The sequence below is a fragment of the Vidua chalybeata genome, chromosome 24 (assembly GCF_026979565.1).
Source record: "Vidua chalybeata isolate OUT-0048 chromosome 24, bVidCha1 merged haplotype, whole genome shotgun sequence".
NCBI lineage: Eukaryota > Metazoa > Chordata > Aves > Passeriformes > Viduidae > Vidua > Vidua chalybeata.
The window spans coordinates 5,177,592-5,194,783 of NC_071553.1; the positions used below are offsets into that span (position 1 = coordinate 5,177,592).

Here is a 17,192-nt window from a genome sequence, read left to right on the forward strand (position 1 = left end):
AAAGCACTAAGCAAAGCAGAAAAGCAGAATCTGGATGCTCATAAGGTCCCTGCTGCAACATCCAGAGCAGAGCCTGGCTGGATCCCCGTCCACCTCAGAGGCTCAGAGGCTGCTCCCTTTTAATCATCAAAGAGGTGGTTAGAATTAAACAGCACTGAGGTGCTGGATAAAACCCACCAGCTGAGCTCGGAGGTCACTGCATCCACCACTGGAATGGGTGGGGAGGGACAGGGCTCCTCCAGCAGCTCAGGTTCGGGGGTGACAAAAATGGGGCATTTCTGCAGGGCTTGGAGCACCCCCTCACAGGCACGGCGAGGGGAGGCAGGCGGAGGCTGTAATTAAGTCAGAGTCAGCCTTTCCAGTCGTTATCGGGCAGAATTCAGGGTGAAAGCTGCTCGTGACACCATGAGAGCAGAATCCCCGAGCCAGAAGCTGCACCAGAGACATCGACTCGGCTTTTCTCGGGGCCCTCTGAACCAGGCAGGGCCTCACTGAACCGACAGTGATGGATGCGCTGGGAACGGAGCAGTTTCTTCTCCTGAGAAGCTCTTTTGACAAGTATGATCTTATCAAAGTTTCCAGCTTTTCATTATGCTGCTTTTTCCCCCCCTTTTTTAACTCCTGCCTTCAAGGCAGGCTCTGTCCTCTGTGCACAGGCAGCGAGCAGCTGCATTTCCCTCTGGCACCAATTCCTGGCTGAGGCTGCCGTGGGGCTCAGGGCATCCAGGTGCCCCCCACACACCCCAGGGGGAGAGCAGAGCTGTGGTTAACACACAAACAGCTCTAGAAATGTGCAAAATACAGGGGTGACACCACACAGGCTCAGAGAGAGGGAAATAGCAGCACTTTGGGGTTGGGGGAACAGGCACAAAGGGACAGGGAGCCATCCCAGCACCCCCTCCCAGGCCAGGTCATCACCAGCTCCAGCATTTTACTGGGCTTTTGATTGAAACAAAGCTTGTCCAGAAGCTGGAGGTGCCCAGCACCTCTCTGCCCCATTTCCCAAAAAAGAGCCAGGTTTGGACCCTCCTCTCCTGATCCAGCAGCCAACAAGCACAGCCAGCCCCAGTCCAAGAGGGAAACACTTGGAATGCCCGGGCCAGAGACAGAAACAGCAGCAGCCAATGCACCAAAGTGCCCCAAAAAGGCACAGCCCAGGCTCTGGGCACAGCCACGTCCCTCACCCACGGCTGTGCCATCCCAAGGACAGGCTGGAGCCTGAGGAGGAGCCCTCCCCACCAGGCAGAGCTGCTTTTGTTGCTCTCTGTTAACCCAGGATCCTTTCGGTTGGAAAAGCCCTCTGAGGTCCTCCAGTCCAGCCCTTTACCCAGCAATGCCACCATGTCCCCAAGTGCCAGAGCTGCACACTTTTTAAACAGATCCCTCCAGGCATGGGGACTCCAGCGCTTTCCCGGCAGCCTGAAGGTGTGGGAAGCCCTGGGAAATCTCCTCCCCTCTGCTCCATCCTCTCACAGCTCAGGGAAGAGAAAACAAGGAGGAATCAGCCCTTTCCACCCCAAAGCTGCCCCAGTGCCCCGTGCCAGGGACGTGCCAAGCTCCCCTCTCCCTGTGCCATCCCCTCTCGCACGGTTTGCAGCTGCCTGGAATCTCCAGGAACGCCTGCAGAGGAAGGGCAGCAAGCTGAGCTCTCCCAGAGGGTTTGGCCACCCAAAACCTTCCCCGGCACCTCCTGAAACCAAGTCACCAAGAGACAGCAAACGCCGAGTGCAAAACCAGGGTCTTTTATTAGAAATCTCCTCGTATAAAAATGATCATGCTCTACACAGTCATCGAATAATTCATAAACATCCAGGCACTGAACTTTGTTTTTTTGTGTGTTTTTGTTTTTTGACTGGTCAGTACATAAAGCAGACATATTTCAATCCATATGGTCATCACATACATTAAGGAACCACCTATAGAAATCAGCACTTTGAACACAGTCTAGGTTTTATTTTATTTTATTTTGCTGTCTGTTTTTTTTTTAATGTAAATTTTAAGTATTTTTATTTATTATTCCTTTTTGCAACATATAGAATTTGGTAGGATATGGGGTAGAGAGTGAAGAGGGACGGAGGAAGACAGGAACAAAAGAAAACAGAGGATTAAAAAAAATAAAAAGAGAAAACAGAAGGTTCTGCACAACCACAAACAATCTCACAAATTCCAGAAAAGGGAAAATGTTTGGGCTCCTATTGTTTTTTTTTTTTTTTTTTTTTTTTTTTTGCCAAAATACAGGAAAAAAAAAAAACCCAAAGACTTGCTGAAGTCCGTGCCCTCTTGCCCGTGCTCCGTCCCCGCGCTCCGGCGTCCCTCCGTGGGAGCCATGCATCGCCGCCGTGGGCGCTGGAAGAGTTTTAGTGTTTCTTTATGGATTTTTTTGCTGCTGTTGATGGCATTTTTCCCCCCAGGATTCTGCCCTGGGGCGTGTCCCCCAGCTGCCACCTGCCTGTCCTGTGCCGCTGTCCCTGCGAGGAGCTCGGCTCCCTCCCGGTGCCCGCTCCTGGAGCTAAATGGCGTGGTTGCTGTAGCTGACGTAGGTCTGCTTGGTGGCCAGCGCTGGAAGGAGACACAGAGCTCACGTGGGTCATCAGCAGAGGCCACCCTCCCCTCCTGGCTCCTGTCCCATCCCCCTGACCCGGCCATCGTGCCAGGAGGTGCCGGCAGGGATGTGACAGGGTTTGCTCAGGGATCTGGGCAGTGCTGGCACCTGGGGTCCTGCCCTGAGCCCCGCAGCAGCTGTGGGTGCTCCCGAAGGACACTGCACCCCAAAGAGAGCCCCAGGATGTGCCATGAGCAGCGGGAATGTGGTCTCAGGCTCCCGTCCACTCCCCTCAGCAACCTCCTACAGACAGACCCAGAGGTGCTGCACCTTCCCAAAGCTCAGCCTGTCCCAGCCAGCCCTGCCTGGGACAAATCGTGGGGTCCCAGGGGGTTTTGGGATCCCAGCTGGGTGTCCCACACCGCTGGTCACCACTCCATGGCAGCTGGGAGTGGAGCAGAAGGGCACAAAATCAACCACCCTGGCTGTCCCCTCATCCAGAGGGTGCCACAGGGACACAACCCTGCTGCCACCCCCAGCTTCCCCTGCCCTCAGACGCACCAGGAGAGGAGGCAGCGATGGCTCCAAAGCCACCACATATCCCAGGGTGGCACTGGGGGGCACAGCAAAAGCCACAGAGCAATGAACCCTCCCACGCCCTGCAGCGCTGTGCCACTGCCCTGGGTGGGGACAACGCTCTGCCGAGACCCAGGAGGTCCCCAGGCACCACGGGGTCAGCAGGCACAGCAACACCCTGCAGCCAAGGGCACGGGCAGGTGCTGGCACAGATGGCACAGCCTGGGACACCCTGAGGAGCACAAAGGTGTCCCCACAGGGAGGGGACACCAGCAGCTCGCGGTGCCTGGCTGGCAGTGGAACCTTGCTGCAGGTTTCCAGCTGGTGTTCCCAGATAACAATTAGATAGAGCAGAAGGAATTGGAGCTGACAGAGCTATTTGTTAGCTGCGATGTTTTCGTAGCTGATCTGCCCGTATCAAAGCCCTGTGAATTATTTATTCTGTTGTTTATTTAAGGATACGTGACCCGGCGGTGACAGAGTGAAAAATGTCCCCTCGGTGCTGCGCTGACGTCCCCCTGCGCCTCCCGCCCCCAGCGCTGCTGCCGTGCCCGTTCCCTCCTGGGCACCACGGGAGCTGCCAGCCCTGCTCACTGTGAGCTCCCCCAGCCCTGCGTGACTCCTGCTGGACTCAGGGATGTGCAGATGGAGCTCGGCTCTCCCCGTTCCCGTTTATGATCCCCAGAGGATCCCGCTGCGAGCCCCTGCGGGAGCCGCCTCACCTTGCGTTTCCAGGTTCTCGCAGAGCTCCGACTTGGCCTCTCCGTTGGGGCGGAACCCTCCCTTCTGAGAGAACTTGTTGGACATGGTGGCCGCTGTCACCACCGCCTTGAGGCTCCGCTTGCGCTTGGGGACGTTCTGCTCCGGGTGGAAGAGGATGATGTACACCTTGGGCATGTAGAGCATGCCCAGGGACACCGAGGCACTCAGACTCACCGAGATGGTGAGCGTCGTGGTCTGGATGTACATCTGCAAGACACAAGGGCACCAGCTGAGAGCCCAAGCCCCTGTGGGATCCAAAAGGGAAAGGAGGAAACGGGGAAACGAGGGAAAGTTGGGGTTGAATGAAAGGAGTGGGGAGGCAGCGCTGCAATGTTGGCAGTGCTGGGTGTTCAAGGGGAGCTTTGATGCTCCGCCAGCCTCAGGGCAGGAGCTGCAAGGCTGGTGCTGGGCACAGCGAGGGCCCCCAATGCCAGGGCACGCCCCACTGCCCTTCTCCCTTCAACAGGTAATTCCCATTCCCCAGCTGACTCCTGGGCTCTTGTCATGTAAGTCACATATTACACACCGACGCTGCCTTTTTGCAGTCAAAACTAATTTCACGCTCACTGTCCAGGACTAACAGTGACAGATGTTTTCCAAAATGAAAGCCCATTAATCTGACTGTAGAATAATCCATTTTTCTATGGAGAGCAGTTGGCAGGCTCCTCTCAAGCCGGGGCATCTGAAGCAGGTGGCAACTGGAAGCAGAGACCCCCTCCCCCTGCCCATCCCACCTCTCGGGGAGGCCAGGAGGACAAGTCCCTGCTCCATGGGCATCCCTGCTCTGCCAGCATCTGGCTCCTTCCTCTCCAGCATCCCCTTCTCCACCAGGCAGTTCTGAGGCTCTGGGGAGGAGCAGGGGGGGGGGGTCTGGGTCTCCAGATGCCTTTGCACACACCTGTGTGCAGGTAACCCACGAGGCTTTAGAAGGAGCCTTAAAGCAATTCCTGAGCTTCACCCGATTCCATGTTCAGGGGTTCACAGGTGGGATTTCACACCCTCTGAGGAGGCAGCACCTGGAGGAGCCAGGGAAGCCTGGGGGCCACAGCAGCAGCCAGAGCAGGGGTCCCCATGTGCCCAGGGGCACACATTTCACCTGAGGGTTTCTGAAGTGAAGAGGTGCTGGAGAGCACACGCGAGGCAGAGGCTCTGCACAGCTCCTGAGAGCGAGAGCTGGTGGGACACATCTGCTCCAGGACCCCCCCCAGGACCCACAGGTCCCACCTGTGACCCTGCAAAGCCAACCAGCACCTGGCCCCGAGCATTCCAACTCAACCCCAGAGGGAAAATGCCACCAAGCTGGTTCTGAGTCAACTGAAAAACTTTGGTTTGTCCCCAGAATAAAACCTCCTGCTGTCACACGCGCCGGTTTGTTTGTTCCACCTTCCCTCTCTAGGCAGTTTTTGGAAATAAAAATGTCATTTCATCAAGCAAAGTCAAAACATATCTCTGTGCTAGAATATGTGCACTTTTTTATTTCTTCCTTTTTTTTTTTTATCCACTCCAACTCTCCAAATTCTGCCACGGGTGTCCTGGACTGGCCAGGAATGAGGGAAACACTGAGACCCCCAACTCCAGGCACCCCAAGCCCTGCCTGGGAACCAGCACAGCGTGACCCTGCTGGGGCACGGCTCAGCTCAGCACCCCTCATCTCCCTGGCTCCCTGCCTTCCCTTGCCAATCCAGCAATTTCTGTATTTTGTGCCTCTGCAGAGAGTCCCCCCTCCCTGTGCCTTGGGGCTTGGAGGCGTTTCAGCACGGAGGGAGAGAGCAGCTGAGCCGAGCTGAGCCGAGCTGAGCTGAGCTGAGCTGAGCTCAGACATCTCCGTGCGTGCTCCCCCCTCGCTCCTGGGCCAGTTCTCCCAGTGCTGCCGGGGACTCCCCTGTGCTGGGACCCCGCTGGCCCCAGCCCCATCTCCCCACCCCGCTCTCTGCCTCCTGCAGCACTTTTGGGGTCTCCCAGAGCCACTGTGGCAACCTTCCCCCCACGATGTGTTTGCAGGAAGCGTTTTCCTGCCCGCTCCAGCCTCCGCAGCCGTGCCTCGCCGCAGCAAACCCCTCACCAGCTCAGACAGGAATATTTTTAGCCTGGAGCCTCCACACAGCCGTGCAACTCTGCTCAGTTAACCTTTTGCCACTGCAAAAAATGACCATTTCTCACAGTTTCACTTCCCACTCTCTTAATTGGCTTCCAGCCCAGGACCCCGCTTTGCCCCTCCGTTAACAACACTGGAGCTTCCTCCGGAGCCCTGGGAGGTGTGAGCTGTGCTTATTGAGCAAGTTCCAGCTCCTGCTGCCTCGTGGGCTGGATCAAAGAGGCCAGGCAGCCCCGGCTCAGGGCGATGACGCTGAGGGACAGCAGTAACCCAAAATGACCCCACAGCAGCCCCCAAACCCTTTGCTGTGCTCAGCTTTGCCCAGGGCTGAGCTGAGCTCAGTCCTGCCCGAGGAAGCAGCCCAGGCTTGAGGCACAGCCCAGGCTTGTGCCTGTCCCACAGCAAATCTCTGCATTAATGGGAAGCTGCCCCCACACTAAATCCACGCCTGGCCCCACTACAAGGGGTTTTGCACCGTGGTGGGTGCTGGGGAAGGGCAAACCTGCTCAGCACTCCGAACACCACGGGACAGTCCCTCTCTCTCCTTCCCTTCTCTCTTTTCCCTGGCTAAAAGCAAATGTGATAAACAGGGAAGCAGACAATGACTCCACTGTTCTGCTGCCACCTTATCAGCACAGGAAATTGTCTCTTTCTTTAGATGCTCTGTTACTGCTATTTCTGTAATCCGCCGGGATCGGCGGGGATGAGAGCTTCTTTTCAGAAAAGGCTTGGGGGACTTGTTACAATAATGTGCCACCTCCATGCAAAGTTGTGGGCATGAGGTAAAGCAAATAAAAGTAAAACTGGGGATTGTAATGCAACTCCTCCAGACCACGAGGAAGGCTTTGCTGCAGCCCTGCAGCCTCAGCTGGGGTCAGGGCAGGAGTCCCAGGGGTTCACGGGTGAGGGTTTGCCCTGTGGCATCCTCAGGACTTCAGCCATGAGAGGACAGCCCAGACAATACTCCTGGATTTCCCGTTCCCAAGGGTGCAGACACTCCACGGAGCCCAGGAGGCTCTCAGTCCCAGCAGCAGTGGGGTGAAGGGGATGGGATGCCTCCCCATGGTGAGCTGGGGGTGCCCCATGGAGCATCCCCAGAGCACCACGTGGGTGATGCCAATGCCAGTGCCCCCAGCTGTCACCCCAAGGACACGTCAGAGCCACAACCCTCCGTGCAGGCTGTGCAACAGCTCCTTTTCCACCTTTTTCTCCCCGAGAGGGCAAACCAACAACTAAAGCACTGAGGGAGCCCCAGTCACCTGCTGCTCTCTCCAGCCTCATTTGAGCACATCCATCATCCCTCAGCTGTGGCCCAGGGACACTCAGAGCTCATTCCCATGGCCTGGAGATACTCAGAGCCCATTCCCACATCGGCAGAGCAGAACTCCAACCTGGAATCCCAAAGCCCCTCGAGGATTGGCTCAGCAGGCTCAAGGCAGGGCCGGGCTGTGAGACAGAGCTCCACATCCGAGGGGAGTTGGGAACATCACTTTTTCCACCTCTAATCAGCTTGTTAGCAGCCTAATAACAGAGCAGGCCTGTGCATTACAACCCCCAACGAGAGGCACAGCCTATTGTGGAGCTGCTGCCTGACAGGCAGCGTTCAGCAGCCCTAAATTATCCCGTGACAAGCTGCAGTGAAGAGGTGAGCAACCTTGCGCATAATCTACAATCATTATCATTTCCATCTTTATTACCCACAGTATGCCAAGCACATTAAGGAGGCTTTCAGGGAGCTTTTGTTTTGCAATAATTTCTTTAAAAACCTGCTTTCTTGTTAGTATCTCCCCTGCTATCTCATCAAAATGGAAATGCTACAAAAGGCTCCATTTATTTCCCCTAATTCTCCTTCACACTTCCAGCCAGAGAAGGCCTGGTGGGACCTTCTGGTTGAGCCAAGGTCAGAGGTGGCCGGGCAGACTCGGCCTCCTCGAGGGATGGATGCTCTGAGAAGAGATGCTCCAGGACACAACAAACTCAGGTGTCCACAGCAAAAGCTCCCTCAGCAAACCTTTGCAACAGGTGTGTCCTAAAGCCACGGTGTCAGCAGCATGGGGACACACTCGGGGGATCCAGAGAGGGATCCGGGTGCTGGGACACCCCAGGGATTTCCAGGGAACAGCAGCTCCAAGGTTTGTTCATCAGAGCAGCGCTGGGCTGGCAGGCGGGAGCTGTTTGCGTTTGACAGAAACGCGATGATTCCTGTTTTGGCTGGCAGGCAAAGGGATTTGGGTCTCATTCATGAGATTTTTATTCTTTGTTCTTAATCCCTCGCACTTGAGCACGGAGCCTCATCCAGGCTGGCCTCGGTCCCATGGGAACTCAGCACTGGGAACAGGGGCCAGCTGGGCAGCACCGGGTCCCTTTCTGTGCAGAAATTGTGCCCATGATAGGTGGGACCTGCCCCAGGGGCTCATCCTCCCCCAGCCCACGCAGCAGCAGCCTGTGCTGCCCACTGCCCCCACCCACGAGGGGCAGTGGGGCCAACAGAGCACGGAAAACTTCCCACCCTAATTCCCAAGCTGACCAAGCTGCAGGGAAGGTCTCCTCTTGCTCAAAACACCACAGCCTCTCCCAGCCCTGCAAACCCACACCAGCCAGGCCTCTCCCCTCCTCCCTTACCTTTTCCGCCGACTGCGACGTCCCAAAAAATATCGGGATGAAGGCTAACCACACAATGCAAGTCGTGTACATGGTGAACCCAATGGGCTTGGCTTCGTTAAAGGTCTCCGGGACCCCGCGGGTCTTAATGGCGTACACAGTGCAGGTGACCATGAGGAGCATGCTGTACCCGAGCAAACAGATGAGGGACAGGTCCGAAATGTCACATTTGAGGATGCCCCGGGCAAAGTGGGGGTTTGTAGTCCGCTGGTCCTCGTAGTCAATGACAGAGTGGGACGGGTCCACGATGAACCAGATGCAGACGCCGACGAGCTGCAGGGAGATGAGGCTGAAGGTGATGACCAGCTGCGACGCGGGGCTGATGAAGCGCGGGGCGCTCACCGACTTCTTGCCCTGCTCGAAGATGCGGTAGATGCGGTTGGTCTTGGTGAGCAGCGCGGCGTAGCTGATGCTCATGCCCAGCCCCAGGAAGATGCGCCGCAGGGAGCAGGTGCTGAGGTCGGGCTCGGCGATCATCAGGAAGGTGGTGGCGTAGCAGAGGAAGATGCCCGTGAGCAGGACGTAGCTGAGCTCCCGCCCCGACGCCTTGACGATGGGCGTGTCGTTGTAGCGCACGAAGGTGATCACCACGAACAGGGTGGCGATGATGCCCACGATGGCGATGAACACGGGCACCACGGCCCAGGGCGAGCTCCACTCCAGCTTGATGATGGGGATGGGCGTGCAGCTGGTGTGGTTCTCGTTGGGCCGCTCGTTGAAGTGGCAGCGCTTGCAGTGGAACTCGTCCAGCTGGTACTGGTAGCCGTCGCAGCGCTCGCAGTGCCAGCAGCAGGGGATGCCCTTCACCAGCTTCTTCCTCTCGCCCGGCTTGCAGGGCAGGCTGCAGATGGAGCTGGGCTGCTGGCTCCCGCCCCCCGGCCACAGCATGTTCTCCACCTGCGGGGCAGATGGCACCAGCCATGCTGAGGGCACAGCGGGCACCTGCCGGGCACACCTGGGCACAGGGGATGCCCTGCCCTGCTTGGATCTGGACCCTCAACCCGTCAGCACATCCCACAAAGGGTCAGTCCCAGCCCAACCTGGAATAGGTGAAGCCTTTTGGGAAGATTCAACAACAGAAACCCAAAATGAAGCCCCTCCTTCCCTGAGGAAATCCCATCTGCTCTGGTCTGGCTCCTGTCTCCTGTCCCATAGCCAGAGTCCCTAGGGTGTGGTCACACGTGCTGAAGCACCAGTGTGTACCTGGGGGACACCTTCCCCTCTGCCCCCACCACCTTTGGCTGCCTGGCTTTGCACCCAGGGGCTCCCAGACTCTTCGTGGTGAGAAGAGAAACCTGCAGGACCTTCCCCTTGGACCACGCCCTTACCTTGAGGTGCAGGTGGTCTGTCCACTGCCCGATGACTTTGTACTCAGGGGTGGAGTTCCTGATCTGGTACTGGTAGATGTCGTAACGCCCCGGAGCATCTCCGTTCTCATTGAATGTCACAGGAGTCCCGGCAATGCCTGTGGGAAAGGGGGGGCTCAGCACCCACAGCACCCCCAGCAACCCCCACCCTGCTGATGGGCTCCAAGGGGGCTCTGGCCCCCTCGCTGCTTCTTCTAAGACAGGGGGAAAAGCAGCTTTAAAAGTTAAATCAAGTGAATTCTGGAGATAAACACTAATGAAAGGGAGGAAGAGAAGAATCAAGCGAGAGGGGAAAATAAATAAAAGAGACACTGTGGAGGAGATCAGAGGGTGGAGATAAATAGAAATAATAAGGGGACCAGACAGAAAATGTTTATTAAGGAGAAAGGGCAAAGATGTGCTTCCAGAGATCTGAGACAGACAAGGGCAGAGCAGCGGGAGGCAGTGGGACCTCTGCCAGCCGGGAGGGAGGAGCTGGCAGGGGGAGAGGCTGGGCAGGGCAGCAGGTGAGGGCAGGGCAGCAGGTGAGGGCAGGATTGCTGCCAGATTTAACCTCCAAAGGCTCTCAGGAGATGTGGAAGCTCAGACCCGCTGCCCTCCCTTCACGCTGCATTCGCAGTGCAGCAGGTGCCAAATGGAACCACAAATTAACTGTGGGTGCTGCTGCATGACCCACACTGGGGACAAGCAGAGACCCCCCCGGGTCCCAGGGCTGCTCCTGCCACCGCCCCAGGGCACAGCAGACCTGAGAAGTTGACGTTGCGGATGTACTTGAGCAGCTCCACGCCGTCCACCGGGTCCATGCGGGGGCACAGCCCCACCTTGCCGGGGCACAGGTTCTTGTGCATGTTGTGCAGGGCGTGTCCCATGGCGTAGACGGCGTCGATGACGAACTGCACCTTCCCCTCCTGCTCGTACGAGGAGTCCTGGCCGATCCTCTCCCGGTCTGCGGGGACAGGGGAAGGGGGTTCCACCTCCTGTGCCCCAGCCGTGCCCCCCAGGATGTGTCTGCTGCACCCCAAACCCTTGGCAACGAGCCCACCCTGGAAATTCCAACCCCGCTCCCAAACCTGCACAGCCAGGGGACACGCAGCCAAGGAACATTCCCTGGGGAATACCCAGCCAACCTCCTCGTTGGGAGGCTCTGAAAATGTGGGTGCTGCACCCTGCTGTGCTTCCAAGAGCCCTCGGGATGTCAGGATGTCACGTCCCCGTGCCGTGGGACAGCCCTGAACTCCCAACAGGATGCAGGCTGGGCTGTGACCGACATCCCACCCTCACCCCTGCATGTTTCATCCCTCCTTCATCTCCCAGGAGTTTCCACCAGCTCAGGCTCCACCAGCGGTGTCAAGGACTGCCCAGGAAGCATCCATCACTGCCTGCCGGTCCCCCGCTCACTCCCAAAGCCTCCGGCCGCACCACTCCCCTTGTCACCCCCTGTCACCCCCCCTGCCTTGCTGACCCCACAGCCTCCCCAGCTGGCAGGATCCTGCAAGGATCTGGCAATTACCAGTGACAGCTGCCTTCCCCCCTGTCATAACCGCCCGTAATGGGCCCACAAACATGTTAATCACTTAGCAGAAGACACCGATTAACGCAGCACGCTGTTAATTACAGCTAAGAGAGCATCTCCCAAGGGACACCACGGCTATGGAGAGCTCCGGCCTCTGCCCCTCCATGCCTGCCCCGAGGCACGGCCGGGCATCCTGCCAGGCCTCCGGTGGGAAGGAGGGTTTGTCAGGGAGCCGAGGGCACGAAAGCCACGCCAGGGTGCTCAAAATTAACTCCAGCTCCACCTCGCAGGGACCCGCCCCGATGCGAGGTGGCATTCACGGGGACAGCAGGGGACCAAGCACCAGGAGCTGACCCCTTCCTTCCCTGCTGTGGGGGAGTGGGATGAAGCTCCAGTGAGAGGGGACAGCCCCGTGAGCCCTGCTGGAGGTCCCTGTGCCAGGACCTGTGCCACTGACGTGACACTAAAGCAAACTGATAACTAACTGACCGACAGGAAAAGATGATATCACGGAGGTGAATTCATAGCCCATCCTTCAAAGTTATAAAAACGCTTTTGGAGTGTGGAGATTACTCATGCAAAGCCCGGCAGGTGATCCCTCCTTCCACATTATTGACAGGAGTCATTAATCTTCTCCCTCAACTTCAGGCCCTTCCCCATATTCATCTCCGAAGGCGCAGACAGGCCACTCTGTCTTGTCAAGATAATTACCCATTAAAAGAGGAGCTGTAATAGACTGTCCAGGGAGCTGAGCCCATGGGGATGTCACAGCCCTGCCACCATCCACAGCACCGTCCTGCCCAGGGCACACACAGGGCCCGGGGCCGGTCCCTTACAGCTCCTCAGCTTCCCTCAGTCACCTCATCCCAAAATCCAACCCACTGCAATAGCACAGGCTGTGGAGGATGCCTTTTCATCCCTGTGCCAAGGCTGAGCAGTGCAGATAAGGACACATCCCTGGGGCTGTCCCTCTGTCTGTCAGCACCTTGCCCCCGGCCCCAGCTGCTTTTTTCCAGACGGGAATTAGGCCGGTGCACAGAGGGGCAATGAGGAGCAGACAGCCGAGGCTTGTTCCCAACCTGGAGACAATAAATCTCTGCCACGCTCCAATAGATGAGGGCCACGGAAGGGAGGTGACCTGCTGATTATAATAGCAGGGTCGTGCATCATTCTACAGGGCTGGTAATTAATTTTCAAGAGCGTGACGAGGCTCGGCGGCCCCCTCGGAGGAGGGACGCAGCTCTTCCCCGGCGGCGGATGAGACGGGATTACAATCAATTCCCAGCACACCACTGGTCCTGCCTTTTGGCAGGAGTTAATCAAAATCACTCCCAGCACATCTGTGGGGAGCTGGGGATGGAGAATCTCCAAATCTTGTGGGTGCTGGCGGCAGCACCCAGCACCCCTTGCCTCGTTTTTGGGCTGGGTGAGCCCATCCAGGAGCAGGGACGGTCCCTCCACGTGGGAGGCTTGTGGCAAACATGTGATGGGTGCTAGGGCTGGTCTCAGGGGTAACACAGGCAGCTGCCATCAGGAATTCCATCAGCTCAGCCCTCACCTTCCTCCCAGCCCTCCCATCCAGGAACGAGAGCCAGGAGCTGTCTGGTTCAGAGTGGGATCCTTTGGTTTGGTTTTTGGGGTGGAATAAACTAACCAAGCTGGCATTTCTTGGCCACGTTGGGATCTACCCAAACCTGAGAGAAACAGCCCCAAACCGGGTGTTTGCATCAGCCCTGCAAGGAAGGAGCTCGTGGATCTGCAGGGGCAGGTGATTTGCTTCAGCAGGCGTTAGTTCCCTGCTCTATCTGCCAAGCAATCACTCGGGAGATGGTTTATTTGCTGACAAATTCCAATGATTTACAGACAGCTCCTAGGACATTTGCCACATCGTAGTTTCAGCTGCTTCCACTGACACCTTGGCTCTGAAATATCACCTGTTTAAAAGCTGCATCACGGTGGAGATGAGGAGATCAGCACTCGCAGGGCCTGCTCATGCATCTCCTGGTGCCGAGGGTTCCGTGATGCTCTGGAGAAGGATGAGGAGCTCTTGGCTACCCAAGGCCATGGCCACGGGCCAGTTTCCTGGCGTGCTCTTGCTGCTTGCTCAGCTCCCACCCACCCAGATCACCAGATGAACCCTTGGGGAATGCCTGCAAGGACAAGGATGTGGAAGCACCATCTCACCCATCCTCAGTGGTGAAAGCAGGGGGAAAACAAAACCTTCACCATCCAACTTCGCAGGCACAGCCAGGTCCCTCTGTCTGACGGCACACGATGGCTTCCAAAGACATCCCTCCCAAGGGGACGAAGGGACGCGCCAATGTCCCCAAGTCCTGCCACGTCGCAGCCCGCGAGCCACGGCGCCGTCATCTGTCTTCAGGCGGTGCCAGGCAGGCAGTAAATCTCTCCCATCTCTCAGTAAACATGTCACCTCCCCAAGCCTCCAACCATCACCTGACAGCAGCGCTGTCAGCAAGACAGATCCCCGGCTGCCTTGTTTACTGCACTCGTCCCTAAAGCCTCTTTTGGCTGGAAATGACTCAAAATGCACAGAGGGGCTTGGGGAAGGAGCTGGGAACCTGGAATCGGGATCCCCACCAGGATCAGAAAAACTCCATGCTCACAAGCAGAACCACACCCCCCATGAGCCGCCACCTCCCACAGCAGCCCCCCAAGCTCTTACTGGTGCATTTCTTGATGCTGCTGCCCTTCCTGAGCGCATGCCGGCTCAGCTTGCAGTGGAAATTCTCCTCCCAGAACTCGGCAAACCAGATGTTCCTGCGGTTGTTGTCCAGGGTCCTGCTGGAGAAGTAGCGGTCGAAACCTGCCCGGGGAGAAAGCGGATGGAGGGGATAAATCCTGAGGATGACTGAGGGATGCATCACTCATTGCCAAGTTCCCCAGGCAGAGGGGAAGGGAGCTGTTGTGAGCGATGGGGACACACCAGAGTGTGGTGGGATTGTGTCCAAAGTGTCACTTGTGCAGAGATGCGAGTGGAAAATCCACTCAGGGAAGATCCTCTGCAAAGCAGAGACTTTCTGGGACTTTGAGAGCAACAGGAAATGCCTCCCTAGGAACACTGGTGATAGAGGGCGAGCAGGGAAAACATGGCACGTGGGAAATAAGGAGGCGATTGGTGGGCAAACCAGGAGGTCTTTAAAGTCCCTTCCAACCCAAATGATGGTGATTCCACGGCGGTGTCACAGCCAAAACCTGCAGTTAAGGAGGGCAGTCTCAGGGGACACAGGGAGCACAGCCCATACCTCTGACCGAGACCCGCTTGGGCAGGATGGTGACAGAGCCCTCGGCCACCTCCTCCAGGTGCAGGACCGGGGCAATTTTGGAGCCCCAGCTGTCTGAGCCCATCCAGATGAAGTGCCCCGTCTGGTTCGCCCTCTTGGCCGCCTCCAGCACCCTTCTGTGGAAAGAAGCAGCAGAGGCTTGGCCACCAACTCCTTTGTCTGACCCCAGGGCAGTGGGGACGCTGGCACAGTGCTGGTGGCATCTCCTGCTCCAGGCACAAGTTTAGCACCAGGCACAACCCGGTGTACATGGACACACAAAATCCAGCGGTGCCACTCAGCTCCTGCACCCTCTGTCCTCCCAGCCTGGGCACACAGGCTGCTTCTCCCACTTCATTTGCATATTTGCTGACTGGTAATTGAATTTCCCCTTAATTACCCAACATTAAGAAGGAAAAAAAATAAAGAATCAGGTTATGCCGCAGCAGGCAGGGAAAGCAGCAGCGTGGAGAGCGCGTACTCCAGCATGGCCAGCCCTGGGAGAGGAGCAGCCAGTGCTGCCAGCGCCCAGAATGGAGCTAAACTGGGCTGTGCTGGGCCCAACTGAGCTGTGCTGGGCTCAACTGGGCAGCTGAGCAGCAGCTGGGAGCGGAGATGCCATCGGTCCTGCTGAGCATCCCTCCTGGTGCAGACACCCAGACGTGCCTGCGCACTCCTCCAGCGCCAGCCAGGCCAGAAAGTCAGTGGGAGGATGGGAGCAGAGCATTCCTGGATCTGACCCTGCGGGCTCTGTCTCCCGGGGCTCACTGTCCCCTCGGGGGCTCCTGTGGGTCCCCAGCCATGTGGGAGCGGGGCCCAGGGCAGCTCAATCTCCCCGTGCAGAGCCAAGGCAGGTTGTGACTCAGCCCCCGCGTCGGAGCGGATCATTTCAAGTCCAGATGGTGTTTGAAACGTGTAATAAGGAAAAAAAAAAAAAAAAACCCACAGAAATGCAGCAGAGTGCAAACGAGATGGGAAGAGGCAGGCGTGCAGTGGGAGCCGTGCAGGCTGCTCCGAGCTCAGCCCAGGCTGCCCTGGGCTCCGGGCTCATCCCTCCCCAGGACAGTCACAGCCCGTGTCCCACTCTGAGACAGCAGCACCTCCAGCTGCCCCTGCTCCCTGTGCGGGGCAGGATCTCCCCAGGGCAAGCCCAGGAAATTCCGTGGGATCAGTGATTGACACCCGAACTGAGCCAGGCAAGAATTCCAGCTACAACCTTCCCATTCTGTCCTTCCCATCTTCCAGGCTCCACAATGCAGGATCAGGATCATGGAGAACCCCACTCCTGGGCTAAAGGAGGCTGCAGAACCCCCTGCCCAGAGCTGCAATCCCATTTGGATGTTTCCAGAGCCCTGATAACAGGACCTGCCATTTATCCTGCAAGGTAAATCCCTTTTCCCTCTCACCCCCACCCGATGTCAGCTCCGCAGACATTTCTATTAAGGATGGAAAAAAGAAACTGGGAGAGTTTGCACATCTGATGTAAACTGATTTAAACTTGCAGTTTACCCACATTTACATAATGTTTGCTGATTAATAAATTAGACACTTAGGAAATCAGGGGTAGCTCCATGTGAATCATTCTGCTCCATAAACAACGGAGCCGCAGCCGCCGCTTCGCCTGCAGAGCAGCTCATCACCCTCGAGTGCGGCCACATCCCCGGCCCTGCTGGGCACAGAGTGCTGGGAAGGTCCCCAAAATGTCCCTGAAAGGTCCCCTGGATCTGTTCCGCTGCCACGCTGGGGCTGGGGCTGCTCTGCAAAGCAGAACCAGTGCCTGGGTCCTGCCCTGGCCAGCTGGGAGCAGCCCCTGCGTGGTGTGAAGCAGCAGCTCATGATATCCAGGGCTGCCAAAACCGATGGGAAGTGGGATTTTCCTCCGTGGGCTCTGTGTGGCTGTGGTTGGACGGCAGCCACTTGCCAGGTGGCCGCTCTGAGTGGGTCCCCAGTGCAGACATTCCCTGCCACGCCACACAGTGCATCCTCTGCCCACTGCAGACACGTCCCAGTGCATCCCAGTGCATCCCAGTGCATCCCTGCCCAGACCCCCCTCCACACCTGATGTCGTCCTCGTTGGCAAAGATGATGACGGCGCGGGCGTGGGAGGTCTCCAGGAGCCGGCGGATGATCTTGTCAAACTCCCCTGGCTTGGGCTCCCTCGGGATCTTCACGGACTGGGCCACGCAGACCCCGCCTGCGGCAGAGAGAGCCCTGGCACTGAGACACCCCACGAGTCCCTGTCCCCTGGGGATGGCCCCTCTCGCAGGACAGGCCAAGCTGGGTCTCTCCAGCAGTCCCACCGAGGGGCTGAGCACTTCACCATCTCCTCAGGCCAGACCTCGTGGCCACCACCCAACCCCTGGGACAGGCTCCAGCCCTCCCCTTACCCCTCTTC

The 17,192-nt window shown here is 57.6% G+C and overlaps 1 protein-coding gene across 1 annotated transcript in view; it reads right to left on the bottom strand.

The window, feature by feature from the left end:
* Positions 1 to 1,721: 1,721 nt before the first annotated feature.
* Positions 1,722 to 17,192, bottom strand: part of GRM4 (glutamate metabotropic receptor 4) — a 34,632-nt gene continuing 19,161 nt past the window's right edge. Inside the window, exons 4-11 of the mRNA XM_053964104.1 lie at positions 16,856 to 16,991; positions 14,780 to 14,934; positions 14,200 to 14,340; positions 10,749 to 10,949; positions 9,965 to 10,101; positions 8,598 to 9,533; positions 3,841 to 4,087; positions 1,722 to 2,559 (exon numbers count right to left, since the gene is read on the bottom strand). Of these exons, the coding sequence (XP_053820079.1) occupies positions 2,510 to 2,559; positions 3,841 to 4,087; positions 8,598 to 9,533; positions 9,965 to 10,101; positions 10,749 to 10,949; positions 14,200 to 14,340; positions 14,780 to 14,934; positions 16,856 to 16,991 (2,003 nt within the window). The 3' untranslated portion in view covers positions 1,722 to 2,509. The remainder of the gene's footprint in view (positions 2,560 to 3,840; positions 4,088 to 8,597; positions 9,534 to 9,964; positions 10,102 to 10,748; positions 10,950 to 14,199; positions 14,341 to 14,779; positions 14,935 to 16,855; positions 16,992 to 17,192) is intronic.